The sequence below is a fragment of the Fonsecaea erecta genome (genome assembly GCF_001651985.1).
Source record: "Fonsecaea erecta strain CBS 125763 chromosome Unknown Scaff3, whole genome shotgun sequence".
Lineage (NCBI taxonomy): Eukaryota > Fungi > Ascomycota > Eurotiomycetes > Chaetothyriales > Herpotrichiellaceae > Fonsecaea > Fonsecaea erecta.
In genome coordinates, this window is record NW_017387246.1 from 3,386,310 (window position 1) to 3,407,475 (window position 21,166).

At 53.8% G+C, this 21,166-nt stretch overlaps 7 protein-coding genes across 7 annotated transcripts; 3 read left to right on the forward strand and 4 right to left on the reverse strand.

Moving 5' to 3' along the window:
* Positions 1-5,621: 5,621 nt before the first annotated feature.
* AYL99_04475 (hypothetical protein) lies at positions 5,622-6,690 on the forward strand (the record flags this gene model as incomplete). The annotated part of the gene is made up of 4 exons (XM_018835989.1): positions 5,622-5,811; positions 5,865-6,075; positions 6,137-6,305; positions 6,367-6,690. 4 exons carry the CDS (start codon positions 5,622-5,624, stop codon positions 6,688-6,690), a joined length of 894 nt encoding a protein of 297 aa, XP_018695639.1.
* Positions 6,691-9,901: 3,211 nt separating this feature from the next.
* On the reverse strand, positions 9,902-11,035 carry AYL99_04476 (AmmeMemoRadiSam system protein B; the record flags this gene model as incomplete). Its single annotated transcript, XM_018835990.1, has 1 exon — positions 9,902-11,035. The coding sequence occupies one exon, from the start codon at positions 11,033-11,035 to the stop codon at positions 9,902-9,904; it is 1,134 nt and encodes a 377-aa protein (XP_018695640.1).
* A 505-nt stretch (positions 11,036-11,540) lies between these two features.
* On the forward strand, positions 11,541-12,155 carry AYL99_04477 (hypothetical protein; the record flags this gene model as incomplete). The annotated part of the gene is made up of 1 exon (XM_018835991.1): positions 11,541-12,155. One exon carries the CDS (start codon positions 11,541-11,543, stop codon positions 12,153-12,155), a length of 615 nt encoding a protein of 204 aa, XP_018695641.1.
* A 1,282-nt stretch (positions 12,156-13,437) lies between these two features.
* AYL99_04478 (hypothetical protein) lies at positions 13,438-15,093 on the reverse strand (the record flags this gene model as incomplete). The annotated part of the gene is made up of 1 exon (XM_018835992.1): positions 13,438-15,093. One exon carries the CDS (start codon positions 15,091-15,093, stop codon positions 13,438-13,440), a length of 1,656 nt encoding a protein of 551 aa, XP_018695642.1.
* A 1,801-nt stretch (positions 15,094-16,894) lies between these two features.
* Positions 16,895-17,818, forward strand: AYL99_04479 (hypothetical protein; the record flags this gene model as incomplete). Its single annotated transcript, XM_018835993.1, has 1 exon — positions 16,895-17,818. One exon carries the CDS (start codon positions 16,895-16,897, stop codon positions 17,816-17,818), a length of 924 nt encoding a protein of 307 aa, XP_018695643.1.
* Positions 17,819-18,401: 583 nt separating this feature from the next.
* On the reverse strand, positions 18,402-18,908 carry AYL99_04480 (hypothetical protein; the record flags this gene model as incomplete). Its single annotated transcript, XM_018835994.1, has 2 exons — positions 18,402-18,570; positions 18,667-18,908. 2 exons carry the CDS (start codon positions 18,906-18,908, stop codon positions 18,402-18,404), a joined length of 411 nt encoding a protein of 136 aa, XP_018695644.1.
* Positions 18,909-19,907: 999 nt separating this feature from the next.
* On the reverse strand, positions 19,908-20,876 carry AYL99_04481 (hypothetical protein; the record flags this gene model as incomplete). Its single annotated transcript, XM_018835995.1, has 1 exon — positions 19,908-20,876. The coding sequence occupies one exon, from the start codon at positions 20,874-20,876 to the stop codon at positions 19,908-19,910; it is 969 nt and encodes a 322-aa protein (XP_018695645.1).
* Positions 20,877-21,166: the final 290 nt, after the last annotated feature.

The following is a 21,166-nucleotide window of genomic DNA, read 5'->3' on the forward strand; positions in this document are numbered from 1 at the left end:
GAAAAACAACAACAACAAAAAAAAAGGAGCCGGCCTGTTGCTGGGCGGGATAGTTTGGTAGGTAGCGAGGTAGGTCGGTAGGTAATATGCAGTAGTTTCGAGTCCCACGTATGTGCGACGAGGTACCACCCGCACTAATATGTTTTACGTCAATCAACACGCAGGGATCCGAGCGGTTCCTGTCCGTGCCTGTCTGAGCCAAAGGGCCGAACTCGAGAGATAGAGGAGAAGAAAAAGAGATGAGTATCGAGTATTGTCGGTAGCTAATCATCACCACCACCCCGGCCCTGGTCCGGATGATATGTCAGGTAGCTCTGTCTGTGTCTCTGATTCGACCAACGTGCGCTAGTCAAGGGGATGTGCTGGCCGCCTTGACCGACTTTCAAGTTCCCCCCCTTTTCGCTTCTCGCGCCCGGGTGATGTGCCATGTTCATCACCCCCTGCGTCGGTAGCACATGTTCCTTCCCGTGCCTCCGGCCGCGTGTGAGGCAGTGGCTCGGGGCAAAACAGTCTATTCTCCCTAGGGTGGGTGCCATCTTATCTTCATCCTCGTTGCTGGATACTTTTAGGGCCTCAAAGTCGAACGCACTGGGCGGTCACATCCGGTACAAACCCTGCTCGCGGGCATGTATTCGACTTGGGAAAGAAGTCCAGGTCAATTTGCTCAAACCTTCATCGTCATGCAGCTGACACTGTCGATAGCCCGGTTTCGTTGGAAAGAAAAAAGCAAGTTAAAGTTTTGAACAACACACCCGGGGTTACGGGCTCCCGATCCCTCATGCAACTTGCCCAAAAAGCTGGGGGATGAAGAGACCCAGAGACTTGGAAGCGAATGACAATCCCCGTCCCCGTGTGCAGAAGCGATCATCCCCGGCCACCCCCAGTACTGCATAGAGTTTGGTAGGATTCTGCACGTTGCGAGATGGGGACAATTACCCTCTTGGCCCTCTGCACACGACTCAACAAGGCCCTGGCCGATTCCATGGCAATTTTGGTGCAGCATCCTATCCGATCTTTGCGCATGCCAGCTGCAATGCTCTGCTGATCCGAATTAGATCGGACAGGAACCGACACTGTGTAAGTGCGTCCCAGGTCACCGGCTCGAAGGGCACCCCAGGCAGAGCATTTCGTATCGTATCATCAACCCCCCAGGCCTGGGTCTGTTCATTCGCCCTCTGTCGATCATCGGTACTGCACTTGACGCCTGACACGGGTGACCGGTTCCCTGGCGCACTCGCTGAGTCGACTCGCATACTTCTACGTCGTCATGCGTGCGTCTCCTCTCACGGTGCTAGGGTTGAGAAGAAAAGCGAGTAACCAAACATCTTTCGGATCAAGGCAGCCCGAATCTGTCTCCTTCCAGAACGAGGCAAGCTCTTGTCGCGACCCATGCTGGTACACTGACGTCCGCTGCATCTGCGTCCCACTGAGTATCCCGTCTTCAGGCTGAAATTCGGAGCCAAAGTGCGAACTGCGTCCGTGGGAGGGGTCAAACTCATGTACCTCTTTGTCGTCGTCTTCGATTGTATCAGGGATTTGAAGGGGCAGACTGCTAGCCGGGCTCGAAAGTTGACTTAGCCACCCTTTCCCATGCGTTCGCTGCTTCAACTTGCGTGCCGTCAAAGTCCCATTGAGCCAGTGTCCTGGAAATCTCAATCTCCGGAAATCTAGTCAACCACTTCTGTCCGTCAACACAAAGTATAAAGAATCTTCTTCCAGCATAGCTTGGGCGTGTTTTCTTTTCAACCTCCAACTTGCTTAACTCGGCTTCCCGGGCTTCTTGGCCATTCGCAGCACTTGATAGCATTGCCGCATTCAGCAACGGATAGTCTTTGTCATGTCACCAAATTCTGGACCTCGAAACAGTTAGTTGCCTCGTCAACTCTGATGGTCGTCAATACCTGCTTCATCTTCTGGTATTTTTGATCTTATATTGATGCTGCTGCTGATATACCCCGGCTCCAACAGACAGGTTAGCTGGTCCCAAATATGCATTGGAGCAATACGTCGCCACGCCGTGTCGTGACGAGCCATACAGGCCCGGGGCAGGAGCTCGCCATAGATTGAGGAATCTCATCAACACTCTCGACAGACACCTTGCCCTGATTGCCGACGGTCCCTCTCCCATCGAGACGGTTGGGGAAGGTGATGAGGAATTGCGCGCCAACTCTCCGGGGTAAGCCTAGCCCACTGTCGTGAATTTCCTCACACACACATCCACACAGGCAGAATGTTGACGAGGAAAACCTGTTCTTGCAGCCATGACTGGCTCCCGGAGATGCGAGGGAGTGTTCGGGTAGACCATTCCAACCATGTCAACACAACTATCCGGGAGGGGAGACCTGGGGAAGGGTAAATATGGTCATCCGTGAGGAGATGTCGAATATTTGTATTGCGATCTTGGCGTCGTACTCGCTTTTGTGCCAAAGATCCGCTGGTCGAGGCACTGTTGCAAATGTCCTGGCAGGCGTTGGGCTGCTGTAGCGCATGTGCCAGATACGATATGCCAATGGTCTCCCTCCGCGTGTGGCCAGTGGTGGATTGTTATACCATCGTCTGATTAGTCGTTGGTAGCGTTCGGAGTCACGATTGGCTGGCTAGCAATATCTCACATAGCAGCCTTTTGAAGCAGCATATGGCTACCCCGGTTCTTCGAGATAGATGTCCTCTCTCGGCTCTTCCGCAGATCCATGGCATTCGATTTTTGTGTGGTAATGGAATCACCAGAGAGATCAGCAATAGGCCAATCTTGGCTGTACTATCCCCGTCGTTACTGGCTCAACTCCCCCAGCATTGTTTGCTGACAATCCTTGACACACCAGAATTCCCAAACCCTCCTTGCCCGCACGACAGTCACATGGCGTTTGCAGAAGTCGATCAAGAATGTTGGACAGACAAGAAATGCCTACCTATACACATCGCAGGAGGGCTGCAGAGAAGAGCAAACGGTCTTTTTCGCACTAGAGACTCTAAACTCTTCCTCAAGGCCACGATTTGGCTGTCAGAGGGCTCTTGGTCATGAGCCCTCCCTAGATTTCGGGTCGACAGAAGCCCAAAACACGGTGAAAGAACTAAGAATTCTCACGAAAGTAGTACTGCTGCGGAACGGGCCAAGGGGGTCGAGGACAGGACAAGGTGAGCCTCTTAATTCGTAGCGAGTCAGCGCTGGATACACGGACTTGTCATCAGGCGCAGGAAACGGTCTCGGCAATCTTTCTCCGGAACATGGCCTTTCCATCTGACCTGGATGCGAAAAATCCAGGTACCCGAACAGCAAACCTCAAAAAAATACGCAGGGGTCTTTGCAATTGCTGAGATCAAGGGGGTGGTTGACCGTCCAGCCGCAAGCGATGTTGGGCACGCTTGCCAAAAGGGAAGAGATGGTGGCAAGGATGATAACCGCGATCGATTGAGATCTAGGCGAGAAAGTGGTGTGATTTATTAGCGATGTCGGGAACTCAAGCGGCTTGTCAGAGAAGAACACACGGGCCTCTCCATGTCAACACGAACAACCCCGTGAAGCAGAAACCCGGGGCAATGGAAGTGGCAAATCGTGGTGAAAGAAGGAGACGGTATCGATATGGAGGCGTTAGTGCAATCGCACAATCCCGAGGAGTCAGCCTGGTGGTCGAATATAGATTGGGTGGGTTGAGAGAAGGTTTTGACAGCAGACACGGAGGTCGGGCCCTCGAAGGCTTCTAGAACACCGGCGGCAGGTGTTAGGAAAGGGATTCCGCGTGGGTTCGTCTGAAGAACAGCACCGATGCCGACGAGGTAGGCGGAAGTGGGCGGAAGGCAAAGGATGGCGCTCGACGGATGCAGTGGGAAGTGGGCAGAGGCAGATGTCTCGTGATTCGTGAGAGACCTGGTGTGACAGGCAGGAATACGGTTTTGCGGGAGGTTAGGTTGGGATGGGCGATGGGACGACGAATCGAGATCTGGAGAGACTGCGGTGTGGCTTGTCAGTTGCTGATTAGCTGCTTGGTGGTTGGACGTTTTCCTTAGTAGGTGATGTCAGGGGCGTCCGCTACCAGGCAAACCGGCACACGAGTGCAGCGGAGGTTACAGAAAGTACCGAATAGGCAGGGGATATTGTACGCAGTATACAAGAGTAGTCAATCATTGAGAAAAGGCTGGAGGCGTGGGAGCAAGAAGATGGATGAATGAATGAATGAATGATATTATTATGATGGTGAAAAGAGCAGCAGAAATGGGTGGGTTGGGGTGGGTTGAGCGGTTTCGGGTATCGAGCTGTTTTGGGTGAAGACGTAATTAGGGGACTGGAGGCACTGGCCACTGGCACTGGCACTGGCACTGCCCGTGGAATCTGCTTATAGGCGTCCTTTTTAGCCAGTAGGCAATAAACAATCACACTGGGCTGACCGCCGTTTCCAGTTGGGAAGCTGCTCGTTCTCTCTGGCTGGTTTCACGGCTAATATCGACAGCCAGGGAACAGGAATCATGGAACGAGTATCATCACTTCCTCTTCCTCTTCCTCCGCCCTCAGTGGGGGGTGTGGACGGGGACGCAGTAATTAGTGCATTTGTCACGTCTCCACTTGTTCCGCTGCTCCTGGCAGATCTTCGCTTTTTCTCTTTTTGTTCGCTCTACTCTGGAGAAAACACTCTCCGTACCGACCGCGTATTGCTTATTGCTTGTCATTTGCATCTTTTCTTTCTTCGTCCCGACTTGGTATGTATAATCACTATTCTTGCAAGTCTCGAACCTTCAGTCACCCATGACGCCCCATGCCAAGCTCCTTCTTTCGCCCTTCTTGCTCTCTGTGGCGTGACTCCTGACCGCCTGAAGGTCCCATACGTCGTCCTGGTGCCATCAAGTCGGAGTCGCCATCCTTTTTCTTTCCTCCGCTCGACCGCAAACATCCAACACCGCGTCTCCACCTTCTTGCGGTTTGCAGTCATTCGCCCGTCGCCAATAACAGGCTAAACGGCAAATGCGACTCTTCGCTTCTGCTTCATCTTCCTCCTCCGGTCCATTCAGATCGCTTGCCTGCCAGCCAGAAAAAGTGCATCACACCTGGTGCCCCCCGTCATTGTCGTGGTCCAGGTCCAAGCTCCAAGCTCCGGACAGATCTTGTCCTCAACCCATGAACTCAGCCCAGGGCTCCATGGGCTCTAAGACGCAGGTGATCATTCCCTCAACCTTGTCATCTGTCCACCAAACCCACAAACCCACCCCCTTCCCAACAGCTGTCTGTCCACTCCCCGTCCACGATCCAGTGCGTTAGCCTAGTCCTGTTTCAACCCTGCCAGTCTTTGCAAAACGTCGGTCCACCTAGAAAATGCAATGCCGCGAACAGAACACGAGGAAAAACTTCCTCCCCGCCGATGCCGACACTGGCTACCCTCCATTCCCCAGAACATCTTAGTAACTTTTGCATGCCCCGGGCGTGCGTGCGTGCGTGGGCGCGCGATTCCAGAGCAATACATAAACACTCGTAGATCCCCTCTTCGTGGCCGCCCTTCCCTCCCTCTCTCTATCCCCCTTTGCCGGCTCTTTTTGGTGACCTCGTCCGTTCGCAAAGAGTATTCATTCGAGTAGCTCGCTCCTCACTGCGCCGTACTCACACCTGCCCCTACCAGTGCCAAGCTCTATCCACGATGGCCACCAACACAGAACACAACGCCGTCAACTCGGCAGTCAACGGTGACACCTCATCTCATGCCCAGGATTTCGAGAAGGCCACCCGAGGAATGAGCCACGAAGAGAAGACGGCGGCCCAAAATGCTGCTCGCTTCGGATATGGCCCTTTGGCTCACATGCGAACAAACATGGATGCCACATTGCCTGGTGAGTTTGACCCTTCCCGTGTCAGAACGCCGTGGACTGACCGATCCCAACAGCTTTCGGTGGTGAATTCCAACCCGGTCTCTACAGAGGCGTCGAGAAACGCAAGTTCGCCAACCCGGCTCCTCTGGGATTGTGCGCCTTCGCCTTGACTACCTTCGTCCTCAGCTTGATCAACTTGGGAACCCGAAATGTCAAAGTCCCCGCCATCGTCATTTCTCTCGCCTTTGGTTATGGTGGTCTCGTGCAGCTTCTGGCTGGCATGTGGTAAGTTTGGCTTGCTGCGAGATGGAGCCGTGGTGGATGGGCGCTGACAACCAATCCACAGGGAAATGGCCGTGGGCAACACTTTCGGTGCCACCGCTCTGTCCTCCTATGGCGGTTTCTGGATCTCCTTCGCCATCATTCTCACCCCTGGCGGCTTCGAGATCGAGGCGACCATCACCGAGCAGCAAAATTCCAAGGCCCTGCTTGACTGTCTAGGCTTTTACCTGATGGTAAAGTGACCCCCATTCGCGAGTGCATGTCCCAACGCAGTTCTAACTGGGGAATTTACAGGGCTGGTTCATCTTCACTTTCCTCCTCCTCATCTGCACCCTCAAGTCTACCGTGGCCTTCTTCCTCTTGTTCTTCACCTTAGACCTGGCCTTCCTGATGCTGGGCTGCTCCTACCTGGTCCTCGAGAACGGCGCTCCTCACACTGGCCTGACCCGTGCTGGAGGTGCTTTCGGTATCCTGGCCGCATTTTTGGCCTGGTACAATGCCCTCGCCGGTATCGCCGACACCTCGAACAGCTTCTTCATCGTCCCCGTCCTTCACTTCCCCTGGTCGGAGAAGGGCAGAGCCGCTCGCAGCGAGGACAAGGTCGACAGCTCCGTCTAAGCGAACCTCCACAATGGTTTCGTGTCCGGTCCGATATGCAGAGCGCACCCGACAACATATGTGGAAGGGGATGCGCCCAAGACCACTATGAAAGAAATGTTACTATCACAGACTATGAAAGCTGCCCGAGAGGCATGAATCATCCATCATACTGGGGGAGGTGTGGTGCTGTACGGAACTGGGGAATCGGCAAAGCAATACTACATCTCTTTGGATACCCCAATCTGCGTTGCTTGGTTCTTGGACAGTTCTGCTCCCAAAAACTTATCGATCGTTTTTTTAATACACAATAATGCTATTTCGTTGCCTTCAGCCATCGTCCTTTCTCTCTTTTGTCGTTTTGGACTTTGTTGACACCGCTTCCCGCAAGCCAGAACCTGTGGTCGGGACTCGGCAGGAGAGGCGCGTCACGAGCGATTCTTGCTCATGGCGAAGCTTCCCTAAACACCGATATCAAAAGGATATTCGACCGGCGCACGTCATGATGGAATGAATGTGTGAGATCGTCGTCGGCTTAGCGATGTTTGATTGTCGTCATGCCCAAGCCTTTCGCCGGTCGCCAATGGGCCCCAATCAGCTCCCTGCCAAGTGATTGGCGCGCTGGCATCGAAGATTAGCCCAGAAAAGGTCGGTTCTAGCGCCGGGAAGTTCTGGGACGGTGATCTCGACAAAGTCACCAAGAACCCAAGGCCTTGGGGGGAAGGTTTACAAAAGTCGTACCTGCCGGCCAACAGCCCATCGAACGCTCGGCTCGTGTCTCTACATCCGTGGTAGGAGTGCACAGGACTGTGTCTGGTGAAGCGATGTAGCCATGGGAGGCTGGGGAGGGGAGTGGGGCCCATGGCTTTCGTAATCCTTCGTTCACCTCTGGTGCCTCTGGTTGCTAAATCTGCTCTTTTTCCTGGGGCCGTCAGTTCTCTTTTGGGTGGGCGGCGGACACGGGTGCCTTTTCCAAACCATCATCATCCGCCCCCATGATTCTAGCGACCCTTTTTTGCAACGTCAAATGACCTCGCCTGCTTATCCAAACCCCCTTCTCGCCTGTGCGCAGTTTCCCCCTTCCAATTGAACCCATTTCGTCTCGGTTCGAGGTTATTTTATCACATACGCTAATTGATTGTTTGCCATCCCTACGCCGTTACGTCGTAGTGCGCATTTTCCATTCCATCATTCATTCGGTCAGCGAAAAGACTAAAAAAGGACCGCCGTTCCAAGAAACCCCCCAGAGACCCAAACCCCGAGCTCCAAACTCGAATCAACCTAGCCTTTCCCCCCCAAGCAGGCTCCACCCCACACACGGGCGCCTTTGCAGTTTATGGGGGATTTCCCATCGCCCATCGCCCCCCTCCCCATTTCTTCACCTACCATTATCCAAAGAAACCCCCGATGCATGCTCGATTAGCTTTTTCTACAGAAGAGGACAAGACCCATTTCGTCAAGTGGGCGCGCTATTTACCATGACCGCCACCATCACACTTCCTACCTTCCTGCATACCAGTGTGAACGGGGAATCACTACGTGCTGGGCCAACTTAAGTCTTCCTGATTGCCTCGCTCCCTCCCTCCCTTCCTTCCTTCTATAGAGCTATCTGCGTTAATACTCTGCACTAGCAAGAGTCAAAACAACAACAACTACAACAACAGAGATTTACAGCTAGTCGGTCGGTCGGTTAGTCGTACGGAGCTTGCAGTTTGTCGGACTCTGTGGCGTATGCTTATCGTTCTTGCTGCGTACAGATTAGGTAAGTACATACACACGATATTATTATTGTTACTGTTATCATTATTATTGCGTTCGTCATCTATATCCGCACCCGTACCGCGTCAGGTTCGAAGTACATACAGTAAGTACCGAGTACATATGTAAGTCGTCATCGTTACTTGCGTACCCCGCCACCGCCACCATCGCCCCCCTGCCCCCACCATGCCTAAGAGAGAGATATGTATACGAGCTAATTAGTTTACGGTAAGTACCGACCTGAGTACCGGGCACATACGTCATTCACGACATGTATGTACGTACCCTGCAGGCGTGATGCTATCGATTCTGTACCACGTACCACGTGCCAAGTACGGGTAACTAACTAACCGCCCACAACTGCGTGGGTGCATACATAGGTACAGAGGTAGGTTGCGAGGTTGGTACGGGGGAAATAAATGAGAAACCCACCGCACAGCCACAGGTTTGAAAATGACGTTGACGCACAGACAACGTGGTGGAGAGGCATCTTTTTCTTTCTCTGAGATAATTTCCTTTCCCCTTTTCCGCCTGGCACATGGGCAACTCTGATCCCCACCCATTCCCCCAGCAAGATATGTATGTATGTATGTATGTATGTATGTTAAGTGTACAAGTACAAGTACAAGTACGCTGCAAGAGCGTTGGAAGCAAGCAAGGATGGGCCCTTGTAGTCGCGGAATTGGGTATCCGTCATCCATCCGCTTGGGGAATGGAGAGACGCTCGCTCCCTCACTCACTCCCTCCTCAGCAGGTGATGCCTGTATCGACGGACGGGGGGCAGTATCGATGTTGGTGGTGGTGGTGGTGGTGGCGTGGGGATCCCTAGCTAAGTATTGTAGGGTACGCTTTACCCATGTACGAACGGGGTATGTAGTTGTCTTTTGTGCTCGTACGCGTGCGCGTGCCCCGTCAGGCCTCCTCAGGGGTCGTGTTTATGCAACGAAGGAAGAGCTAGAAACGACTACAACACACACACACCATCCTGATAGTATTTCAGGGTGATCCCAATCCCAAAAAAGGGCACCCAAGCCTTGACGATGCATATACAGCACGCTTCAGCCTTCCGCCTTCCGCCTCCAGCCCTTCCTTCCACCACTTGCGTATTCTCTCACCCCCTCTCCTCTCTAGCTTGTCAGAGCCTTAGAATAAGTATATCTCGGCTGCCCCGGACGTAAGAACCGTCCCAGAACCCATTGCTGACCATATGGTCCGGCTAATTGCCTGAATAATGTGCCATCTATCGAGCGGGGTAAGCTATCTACGGTATATATCGTCGAATAGTTGCTGACACGAGCCCATTTTTTACGACCTGCGCGTGGAAACCCGTGTCAGAACTTTGCGAAATACTGACCCCGGTACGACGCCTCCGCCGCCGCCTGATCCGGTGGGAGCAATGATCGTCTTGGAGGGCATAAACCGCATTCGGTTGCGCTAGACGGTGGTCCGACTCGCGGCCGACGAGATGCCCGCTTCAGAGGACGGCAAAAGCACTCACGTAGCTAACGCTACTGTCCCTGACAGTCTCGGCGTCACTGCTGCGTTCGTACCGCATGAACCTGAACCGTCTGTGGTCCCCCGGGTTACCACCTTTTTCCCGCTCCAGGCGCTCCACCTCTTCAAGGCCAGCCATGAAGACACCGATGGGATGTCGCCCACACACCGTGTTCCCGGTCTCCTTGAGCACTCGCAGGAACTCTGAATGTTGTCCCGTGGCGATGGCACACATACACGCTCTGTCAGCATGCGCGATGCTCTCGAATATTTGTGGCCCGCCTTTTGGAACCTGGGTCCTTGAGCCGAGATGTTGACCCTGCCCCAGCGTAGGTACTTTGTGGATGTCTTCATTGACCGACTCTTTCGCCGTGGCAGATTCTCCACGTACCCCATTGGGCAGCGTCAGGGGCGACAAGGCTGGGCTGGGTGCGTCAGGTAGGTAATAAGTGTAGCCAAATCGACTTCCCCAATGGCAGAAGTCCGACGAGATGACGAATGCATTCCGTTCATCCGCGATGTACGGAGCCAGCATTCTCCCCAGCGCAGCCTCCGTGGCGGGATTCGTTCCGCCAACCATGATGGGCACGAGGGGAGGGTATGATGACTCGGGCTGGTCAGGGTACAGCTTCTGGAGGAGTCGGTGTATGTATGGCAGTTGCATCTCGGCGCTGTGTTCTGCTTCGTCCACCGGCTGAGACATGGTGGTGAACTTGATCGTGCGGCCTTGGACGACCGTGGAGAGGGAGGAGAGTTCTTGGATGGTCTCATGATCGAGGGGGAGCGGCGTGGCAGAGAGGGGAGTTTCGTAGGCGTCCACAACGGGCAGCGCAGCCGTGCTCAGGTGGTGGTGATGAGAGGGGTGGAGGATGAAGATCCGTTTCGCCTTGGAGAGGTCGAGGCACTTGTAGGCCCATGCTGCACAAGGACCAGAGTAGGCATACCCTGCGTGAGGAGATATAACTACTCTCGCCCCCGGTACTGGCAAGCTGTCGACGCCTGGAAGGATGCCCGTCTGGGGCACTTGGGAGAGCCACTGGTCGAGTTGGGCTGCCAGTTGTCGGCCATTGCCAGAGTACCACGAGCCGGCATGAGAGGCTTCTCTCACGGCCATATTGCGAAGAGGAAACCCGTGCAGTACGGTAGAATAAATAGGTACAAATCCCTTTCGAACGTTTGTTGAGTCGGTCGACGATGAGATCTAACCTACAGTAGGATGAAGTCAAAAGTGGTTCAGCGGGGTGATCCGTCCCTCGTGTTATTGCGGGGGGGGCAATTCTCGCGCCTCTCCAGCCTCAGGAAACTCTTTTTCCCTTACACCTCGCCTCGCTCTTCGGAACGGTTCAATCGTACAGCATCACCACCCAATGTCCATTTCTTAGAGGTCGTATCGATTTGTTGTATCTTTGGAGACCACCGTTATACGCAGACCTGGTCAATGTTTCCCTCGCGTAGCTGAAGCTCCCAGCCCTCTCTCCCACGCGTGTCAGACGCGTAAAGTGTCCGGGTCTCACATTCCCACGCGTCATTCCTCATAAACCTCGCCCTTCGCCCACGACCACCGGCCATTTATCTCCCCATCGGACTTCGAGAAAGAGAGAAAGAGTCTTCGAGTAACCATGAGCGGGAAAAGAAAAGCCTCCGTCTTCGAGGAGGACATGTTCCACCTCCAACCGAACACAACCATCTCTACTACACCCTCCGTGACGTCGTCCCCTCTGTCCTCGACCAGCAGCACCATCTCCTCCCTCGGCGACACGCACCCATATGACTTCCTCCGCGTCAAAGCCGTGCCCTACCTGAACAGCCGCACGCGCAAGCGATATCGCGACGATCGGCCCGACGAAGAGATCATCCACGAAAACACCCTGAAGAAGCTGTACGACGCCCAACGCCTGCATCTCGACGAAGCGATGCCCATGTCGGACGTCATCTCCCTCGGCGAGGACGGCCTGCCCGTGGACGAAGCCGACACCGAAATGACCGACGATGTGCCTGACGCGGAGATTCCACAAACCGCTCAATTGAACCAGAGAACGATCGATGCGTTTTTCGGGTCCCGAGGGGGCGGTGCACAATCTCGAGCCAACGCCCTCGACGTGTCGCCCAACCCCTTTCTCTCGAAACCCGGGACTCTCCACAGACAGCGACAGCAGGTTCAGAGGACCTGTTACGACTACTGGAACAATCCGAATCTGCATTCCATTGGTGACTCCGCAGCCGCCGCGAGGTGATGAGTTGACGCTGATTTCAGTACACAAAGCCGACGACCTGCCTTGAATGCGAGCTGGACACTCGCAGGCGGTGGGAACGAAACATGGCAAGATCTATGGGCATACCAGGATGGGCCGTCTCGGTCGTATATCTGGATCAGTGTTCTGGCTACTGTGCATACAGATTTTGGCGCGGGAGACACTGGTCTTAAAAGGGCGAGGTGTGAAATGCCCTGGTTGTATGAATTCAGATCAAGAGAGTCAAAACAGAGGTCTGTTGCTAGGCTGGGCTTTGGCCTCCTGATAACAAGGCCATAGAGAGTTGGTGGCTGTAATCCAGCTTATGTGCTGCTCTGTCGTAGAGCAGACCTCAATCACTGTCGGCTCTCTCTCTCTGTCTGTCTCTGTGTGTGTGCGTGTGTGTGACGGTGCTACAACTGATATGAATTCAGTTCCAGCGGCATTTGCGCATTGGAGTCCAAGATCTTTCGTTCGTCAATAATTCATCGCAGTTTGACTATCCTCATGTACATAAAGAATCACCGAAACCGAGCGACAAAAAAATGCAGATGGATTAACCATAGGTACATAACGTCCATGTCAAGCCATGTGATGTGATATTGACTTTGGATGCCCACGTAATATCCCGTTGTCAAACGTGACAGCTCGATAACATCAGGGGAAAACAGTGAAACTGAACCGGTCACCACCATCACCGTATCGATGCCCATTCCACCACCAGTGTGGCCCGGAACCCAAGCCCGATGTCAAGGCAAGGCAGTAAAGAAGAGCAGTAGTATCCTTGATGCGTCGAACCATGTCCTTTGTGCGCCTATCCCTCAGTCCCTGTTCTCCTATGCAACCCCGACCCCTGGCAAAATTATGCATCGTATCGTCATGAGTCCTGATGACTGTGTCCGCTGAGGTCAATGTGTGTGCGTGTGCTTGCTAGTTCGTGGCTGTGAACCTCGCTTTGGTCGTCTTTTTTTTTCTTTTTTCCTTTCTTCTTTTTGAGTCGTCAGTAGTCATTCACTGGCCAATTCGTGAGTCGACTTTATCGACCTAATTCCGTCAACGGTTCGTTTATGGACAGAACCCCATCGCTTCTCCACAGAAATCTCCCTCAACCGGACACAGAAAAATGTATCGCCACGTGTTATGCCCCAAGAGTCAACATTTGCAGTCTCCCCAACCTCCTCAAATGCTCTCTCGCACCGTCAACGCCGGGGATCCAGCCCTTGAAATCCTGACCTGACTTCAACCCTCGTTTCTTCGCCTCACTGACCGTTTATCTCTTCAAGTTTCAAGGAGACTGCGGGTCGAACGATTCCCCGGTGACCACGTACAGAGTAGGGTTTCTAGCCGGCTCATCCTCTGCACTTCTACCGTCACCATATCGATTCACCCAGTATGTGTCGTCAATCACGGGGTGTAGTCGGTGGGGACGCGTCCGGGACACGGCCTCCAATTCTAGCTGAGTCTTATGGTACACTTCTCTCGCCTTCTCTCTCGCCAACCTGGTTGTCTCGCACCTCTGGACTAAAGGTGTGAGATCTGAGACCTCGCCCCGGACTTGAGCCTCAAGTAGTGCACGATTCGCACTGATATCGTCTTGGTTGGCTCGGGTGCATGCTGTGTAGGCTGCATGGCTGCGAAGTCGCACTTCGTCGGTTATGCGCATTTGCACTTCTTGGTATTGGAGAACTGCGCTTCTGGCCTCCGGACCCAAGGTATCGGGCAGCGCAAATGTGGATCGTCCGGACCTGAAGCCGGGATAATATGCCGGGTGTCCAAATCGTCGCATCCTGGCACGTTCCGGCTTTGCGCTGATGTTGAGCTCAATCTTGGCGTCCCCTTTCAATGACTCTGGCGCGTTGAACTCAACACCTTCATCCCACGTCTTGTCGTTGACTGGTGGAACCACATTGTTCAAGATGCGTCTCGCATCGATGCTTCTGCGACACTTCATGCATGCTTTGCTCTTGGAGTATGTCACAGAATTGACCCAGGCTGAGAGGCAGGTGGCGTGCATGGCGGTATCGCAACAGGTAATGACGGCCATGAAGTGATCCTGCTCGAATTCGAGCTGGCATGCTGGACATTCCCTCTTGTGGTCCTCCAACGCTTCAATACCCTCTGCGGTGGCGCGAGAGAGGACCAACATGATAGGTGGTTTCTGTGGGCTGGCGGCGGAGCTTGGCGGTTCCCAGTGGGAAGATAGAGGCTCACCTGCCGGTGACTGTTGGGGAGATCGCGTCCAGTCAACCGAATACCCAAAGTGAGACGCTGTCACACTCCTGGGAGGCTCTCCCGCCAGGTGTTGAGATTCTCGCAGTCGCTCGCTAGACTCCCGCAGCCGCTCACTCGACTCTCGCAACCGCTGTTCCGACACACGTATACGAGCACTCAATTCTCGCGATCGCTCGCCCAACTCTCTGGGGTCGTGGAAGATATTCCCTGTCGGTAGTCGAGCATTAGCAAAGCCTGACTCCTGTCGACCAGCGTTGGGATACAGATGGGCGCTCAGGTCAGCGGCTCGTGGAGGTTGGCCTGCAGGGAGATAGCTGAAGGGAGAGTCGATGCCACGCAGATCTTGAGCAAAGCCGGAGCGTGAATTCAGGTACTCGAGAGCTGCATCCTCGGCCATGAAGATGCCGCTGTTCATCAGAGGTGCTATCCCCGGGAGATTAGTCCCGATGAAATTTCCAGATGTGGGCACTGAGGTTGAGGCTGAGGATGGGGTTGAGGTAGGGGCTGAGGTCGGCGCAGGAGCGCTGGAAGGATGTGAAGGGTCGGCCATGTGTCTGTGAGTGGTGTTCTCGAAATCGACCCTGCGACGCTTGTACTGATGGTCATCAGAAGAGGAAGTTGCTCTGTCAGAACGAGGTTGAGATCCAGAAGGTCTGTAGTCGTTGTAGTGTGGAAGAGACGACATCTGAGGGTGATAGTAGTAGTCCATGCACGAGAGCTGAACCCGTTGAACGCAGTAGTCAGGTACTGTGTCCAGTCAAGTGGGCGTGAAGATCCAGACAAGGCTTCGGGGCCCAGTGGGCGGTACAAAATAGTCTCTGCCGCTAAGAGGGGCGGACACTGCTTCAAGTCTGGTTGACCACGGATTGTGCAGTGAAGATCAGTTCGAAGCGTGAGGCAGTACTGCTATGGAGACAGGGAAGAGTACCGCAGGTCCTGTGCAAAAAAGGCTGTGAAGCACGTCTTGAGGTCAACCGACCACAGGTAGCGAGGGTTTGAGCAGACTGGGAGGCTGGAGGAAGAAGAATGTAATGGTGAAATGGTGGGAGAAGTGTGGTGAAAGTAAGGTTGTAACGGAATCTCGATGGTCATGCGAGGGGGCGAGGACAGAATCCCCTTAGTGCCCTTGTTTTGGCCAGTAGCGAGAGACTCCCTGGCCTGCTGCACCTGACGTTGATTTCGGGAATCGGGGAGGGGCAGGAGGTATCCAGTATTGGCTGGAAACGGTGGCCGGAGGCTTGTGAGAGGAGTGAGAGGGTGGGAGAGTCGGGCGGAAAGCAAGGCAGGTTTCAGTTTTGGCCGAGGCGCCTATCCTGGGATTATTGTGGTCTGTGCTTGGAATTGCATCAGAGACAAGCCGACGTCGGAGGAGCAAACCAGATGCTGGTCAGAGTTGTAGTGGGAGGCGAGAGGTTTGAGGAAGAGTGAGTGGTAGCTGTGTTGTTGTACATCGAAGGCTGGGTTTCGACGAGGAGGGGTTGGAAGGAAGCGAGAGGAGGAAGAGGAAGATGACGGTTAGTTCCTACTTGAAGATTCCTGCTTGTCTCGGATTGTCAGCTTCACACCTGACAAGCATGAGTGCAGTGTCAACCTTGTCAGTGACTGTGTTTTCCAGCCGTGCTTCCGAGCAAGTCCAGCCCCTCAGTGACAAGACAAGGTAAGAAAAGAGGAAACGGGACGGCAGGAGGGAGCAGAAAGCGAAGCGAGTTCATTTATTCTATTCTGCATCCTGCAATTCTGCCCAATGCCAGGCATAAATGCCAAATCAGCCCCGGTGTCGCAGTGGCCGCCTATTGCCTTGCGACGCTTTGGTGCTCCCGATGAATCTGATGCTGATGCCGTACCAACTGCCTACGGTCCGCGACCAAGAACCCGTTCGTTGGGTAGGCAAGAGACCCGTGCCCTTGGAGAACGATCGGGAACATTTTCATTATCAAGCAGTATCCTCTTTGACAAAACGTGGACACCATAAGACCGCCGCTAGTCAATCCTACGAAGTCTGAGCGGGAAATCAGAGAGACTCCTGAGCAGCTGGAGGTCGCCTCGCTGACAGTAGCATGTCCACCTCGTTGGAAAGGTCAGTGAGGCACTGCTCAGAGGGACTCGATTCGAGTGCTATAGACGTGCTATAGACGTGTGAAACTCATCAGTCACTGGTACGGAGTTGGCACTCGGGCGTCTTGACCAGAAAGATAGAAGTCATTCTGAAATGCTTGTCTGTCTGACCAGTGTTGATTGTTGCAATAATGGCCATCAGTGTGATGGCAGTCCAAAAATAGCCCCGTCATTTGATTCCTCTTACCTATCAAGTGACGATGTGATGTACACGGCTCAACTACTCGGTGCAATCTCTCTTCCCCCCTAATAACTTGTCTGCACACTCGTCTCCGAACCCTTCCTTGAACAACATGGCCTTCTTCTGTCTCTTGTAACAGCGGACTCCCTGGCACCATGAAGTCGCTTTTCCATATCCCCGTCTTCGTAACGAATTCCTTGCGTCGGGACATAGAATGGGTTGGCTTGCCGCTGGATGCTGTACTTTCATAGCAGGATACGCCCTCTACAGGATTTTCCTTAAAGGGGGTGTGCAAGGAGTCTTAGCCTTGGCCGCAAACCCACACTGCGAATCTGTTCCGGCACCGTCGGTCAAACAGAGAGAAGAAACCCCTGCAGCATCGGACATCCCTGAGGACGAAAAGCCGGATCCTCAACGAACCCTCGAAATCTCGCCTCTTCGCTTGGAAATCTCTCACCCAAGAGACGATGAACCACCTGAGGAGATGGCGGACGAGACAACACCCAAGACCGAAACGATGCCTCCTCCACCGCCACTTTCCAAGCCCGCCAGGCCTTCAAGCCTGCCTCGTGTGAATCCTGCGAATACCGTCGACAAGTTACCTGCGCCACCTCGACCAGGCAATGGATTTATTCGCCCTCCTCCCTCTGCAGCCGCCTCCTTGCGTGTTCCTCCGATCAAGCCTCTCCCAAATGCGTCACTCGCACCAACTTCCTCCATCATGCCGCCTGGCAAGCAAGTTTCACGGAAAGTGATTCTTGAACCGGGCCACTCTCCCCTCGATTGGGCGGCGCTCACATCCAACCCCAACAGCCACCTCCGAGGCCAAGACGCGCCGGGAGAACATCTGATTCGAGTCACGTCAGCCCAACTCAAGCGGCAGAACGGAAGAAAAGGAAGAGATGCCTGGACGGTGTACCAAGGCAAGGTGTATAACATCACGCCATACGTCCCCTTCCATCCTGGCGGGGCGGGCGAGATCCTGAGGGGCGCGGGCAAGGATTCTGTCAAGTTGTTCATGGAGGTCCATCCCTGGGTGAATTGGGACGCCATGCTAAGCGAGTGTCTGGTTGGGATACTCGTCGGCGATGGCGAGGAATCGGGTGGCAATGGCGGGGGGCTGGACGATATGGATTGATTTGCCTGTTCCACGCATACGAGGCTTGCTGAACGGCGCCGGGCCTGTCCTACACGCATAGGCTGGACGATTACAAGAAGGTTATCCAGGGCACAATCCATGGCATAGACTGGTACGGCGAGGCGTCACATCTATACAAGACCGTGGTTTTGCGACTTTCCTATCAGACTGCACGGCGGCATGCTACATAGATATGGCCTGTTTTATGATACCCCCGCTCCGACCGACTATATCGAAGCAATGAATGATGTTTGATGTCCTAAGAGTAGCTTGTTCCCTTTTCTTGACTGGCGTCGCCTTCCCCACGTTCGCGAGTTATCCGTCACAGGAAAGAGACATTGAGCACATGAACCCTAACAGGCTCACCGAACAGCGCTTGTCATGCGTTTTCTCTGAGAGAAGAGCCATGGCAGAGAGGATATTGCCGAGAGAACCTGCAACGTTGGAAGACTCTTCGTTCCAGCGGTCAGATGTCTTCCTGATAGCAGACCTTCTGGAGGAGGTCTTCTCGTTGACTGAATCCTCCTCCACCTCTCAGTGATGCAGGCATCACAGTATTCCCGTCAATAGGGTCTCCACTCGATCACAACTCGTCCTTCTTGACGCCTTTGATCCCTATCAACTCGGTCTCAAAGACCAACACGCTGTTCCCGGGGATCGGCCCGACACTCCTCGCGCCGTAGCCCAGCTCAGGCGGAATCGTCAGCTTCCTCTTCTCGCCGATGCACATGTCCAGCAGGCCCTCGTCCCATCTGCAAGTGATCAGTCAGCCACAGACTGTTCCAGCCTTTTGAAACACAATATAACGAGCAAGCCAAGTCGAGAAGAAAAGATGAGGCAACACTCACCCCTTGATAACCCTCCCCGCACCCAGCTCGAAGTTCAACGGTGTCCCTCTTGAGTACGAAGAGTCGAACTCCTTGCCGGTGCTCTGCAGTGTGCCGCGGTAGTGGACGTCGATTTTGTCGCCCTTCTGGGTCTTTCGTGTGCATTCGATGTCGGGCGTCTGGTATTCGATCTCGAGACCGGTGGAGGAAACGAGGTGGGCCAGGGCCAAGGCGGCGGCGAGAAGAGAGGAGAGGAGTTTCATTGTTGGTTTATGCCTACGGGGAGAAGAGTAGGAGCTGGAGGGAGGTCTCGTAGGGGAGTTGTTGTGCGTTTGCTGCAAGGTACAAGCAGAGCCAAGTTGTTCAATTGGAGAATAACGAATGTAATTACATAGACAAGTTCACAAAGTTGGTTGGTGGCGGGGGAGCAGCGGAGAAAGGAAAGTCCGGTTTGAACTATTCTCCCACGCACAGAACACAGTGATCAATCACATCAACTCACTTGTAGACGGGGACATAGAACTTCTTGAATTCTCGTTACTCTTCTTCACCGCATGTCTGTTTGCTCCAAGAACAAGCACCTATCTTTGTATGTCAACAGAATGCAAACAAAGCGACAGTCTCGTGCTCAGAATATGCTCTCTTTCCAATACAGCATACCTATCCACTTTTGTGCTTTTGCCCGACACCAGTTCACTGCCTCTTCTCCTGGCCTTCATCTTCAAGCCACTAGGCGCAAAGCTGATGGATGCATAGGAAGTGATCCCTTCCATGTGCCAGCACGCATCAGGCGGCTGTGCGAATCATCGATTCTCTCAACGTCGACACTGCACCTCTCCTAGGTGACTACTAAACAGCATCGGAATAAAGTGATGTCTGGCCTCAGAAAGATGTCTTTGTGTACCTCGAGCTTGTTTGGTATCGAAGCTCGTCACCTGTTGAGATGCGCTGGACGTTGCTGTTGCTGCCCGCCCCGGCTACAAGTGTGACTCGCCATCTTGCCCCCAGCGATAGTGCCGAGTCGTTGCGCTGTTTGGCGGTTGCTGGAGTCAACAACTGCCGAATCAGAGACTGCCAAAGAAACCGAAGACGAACAGATCGCAAAAAGTCACGGGCGGATCGACAGCGCTGGAAATTACAGAAATTGACCCGTCAAAGAAGCTGGGGATTATCCTCGAGGTGGTATAGCCAAGCAGGAGTTGGCAGGCTTGGAGCTTCCCGCCGATAAAGCTACTGCTACACAAAACCGGAGATTCAAAGGCTCATTGTCCGGATCTGGAGGTGTTGACGCCTCTGGCGGTTCCTTGCGTGGTAACCTTGGGGGCAATCTTGTTGGGCGTGTTCTTCTTGTCCGATTCCCGACGTACATGCTGGTACCGTCGGTGCTTCTGGTCCAAGTGCCCATAATCGGACAAGTCGGCGTCGTTACCATCAGCTTGCTCGCCGTTGACCGGTTGGCGGTCACTGCAACCGCGCACTAAGATCCCATTAGAAGCTCCCTGCGTCTTGTCGCCGACGGCTCCATTCGTTGAACTACTGTTGCTAGAACAGCAACGCTTAGGACTGGGGAGCAAGGCTTCTTCGTCGTCCGAATCGATAACCATTGGTCTGTGGCGTGCTTTGCCATGAAAGATTCGGGTGCCATGCGAAGACTCTACAATCACCCTTTGTCCGTTGCTGTTGTCAGTGTCACTGTTCGTGGGCGTCGACGTCGACAAAGAGGTGCTAGCTTGGGAGATCGACTGGCTGCGACCGCCGGCTTCCACTGCATTGAAAGCGTTGCGCTTTCTCTTGCGTGGCCGTCTGATTGCTGCACGGGGCGCGTTCTTTCTCGCGGCCATGAGGGCTTGCTTTCGAGCTTGCCGATCAGCCTCCTCTAACCTCTTGCGAGCGAAGTACTTTTTGTTCTCCCACTCGACCTGCGCGATTCTCTCGTCCCGGGCCTTGTCTGAAGCCGTCTTCTGGCACTCTTCCTCAAATCTGTCCATCGCGGCGCGGCGGATCTTGTCCAAGGCCGAAGGCGTGCAGGGGTGATGTAGGGTGTCCACTTCGTCCAAAGGGCCGAAGAACTTGACACAACTCATGTCGACGAAGGGCGTAAAGCCTCGGGCCAAACCCTTGCCGTTGTTTGATGCCATGGCATAGGCCTTGGCGAACGCATCGGCCTTTGCGTGGGTGAATGGCCTGGCTGACAACGGAAACAGACTCGGATTCCGGGTTGAAAAGTGCATGTTCAGGTTAGCTAGTATGAGAGTATGTATATGGGTAGAAAAGTAGAGACAAGTAAGTAAAGGGGGGATGGCGACTGGAAACAAAGGGTGGATGATAGCTAAGTGTAGTGACAAGTCAATAGACGAATGAATTAGATGGCTAAGTCCAGAGTTGAACTCGAGATATGTAGTTGGAAGGAAGAAAGCTTTGAGGGGACAAAAGGAAGAAAGAGTTCGAGGGAAGATAAATAGGACAGGACAAAGGAAATGGGAAACGAAAGCTGTTTACATTCATGAACTATCACGGCATT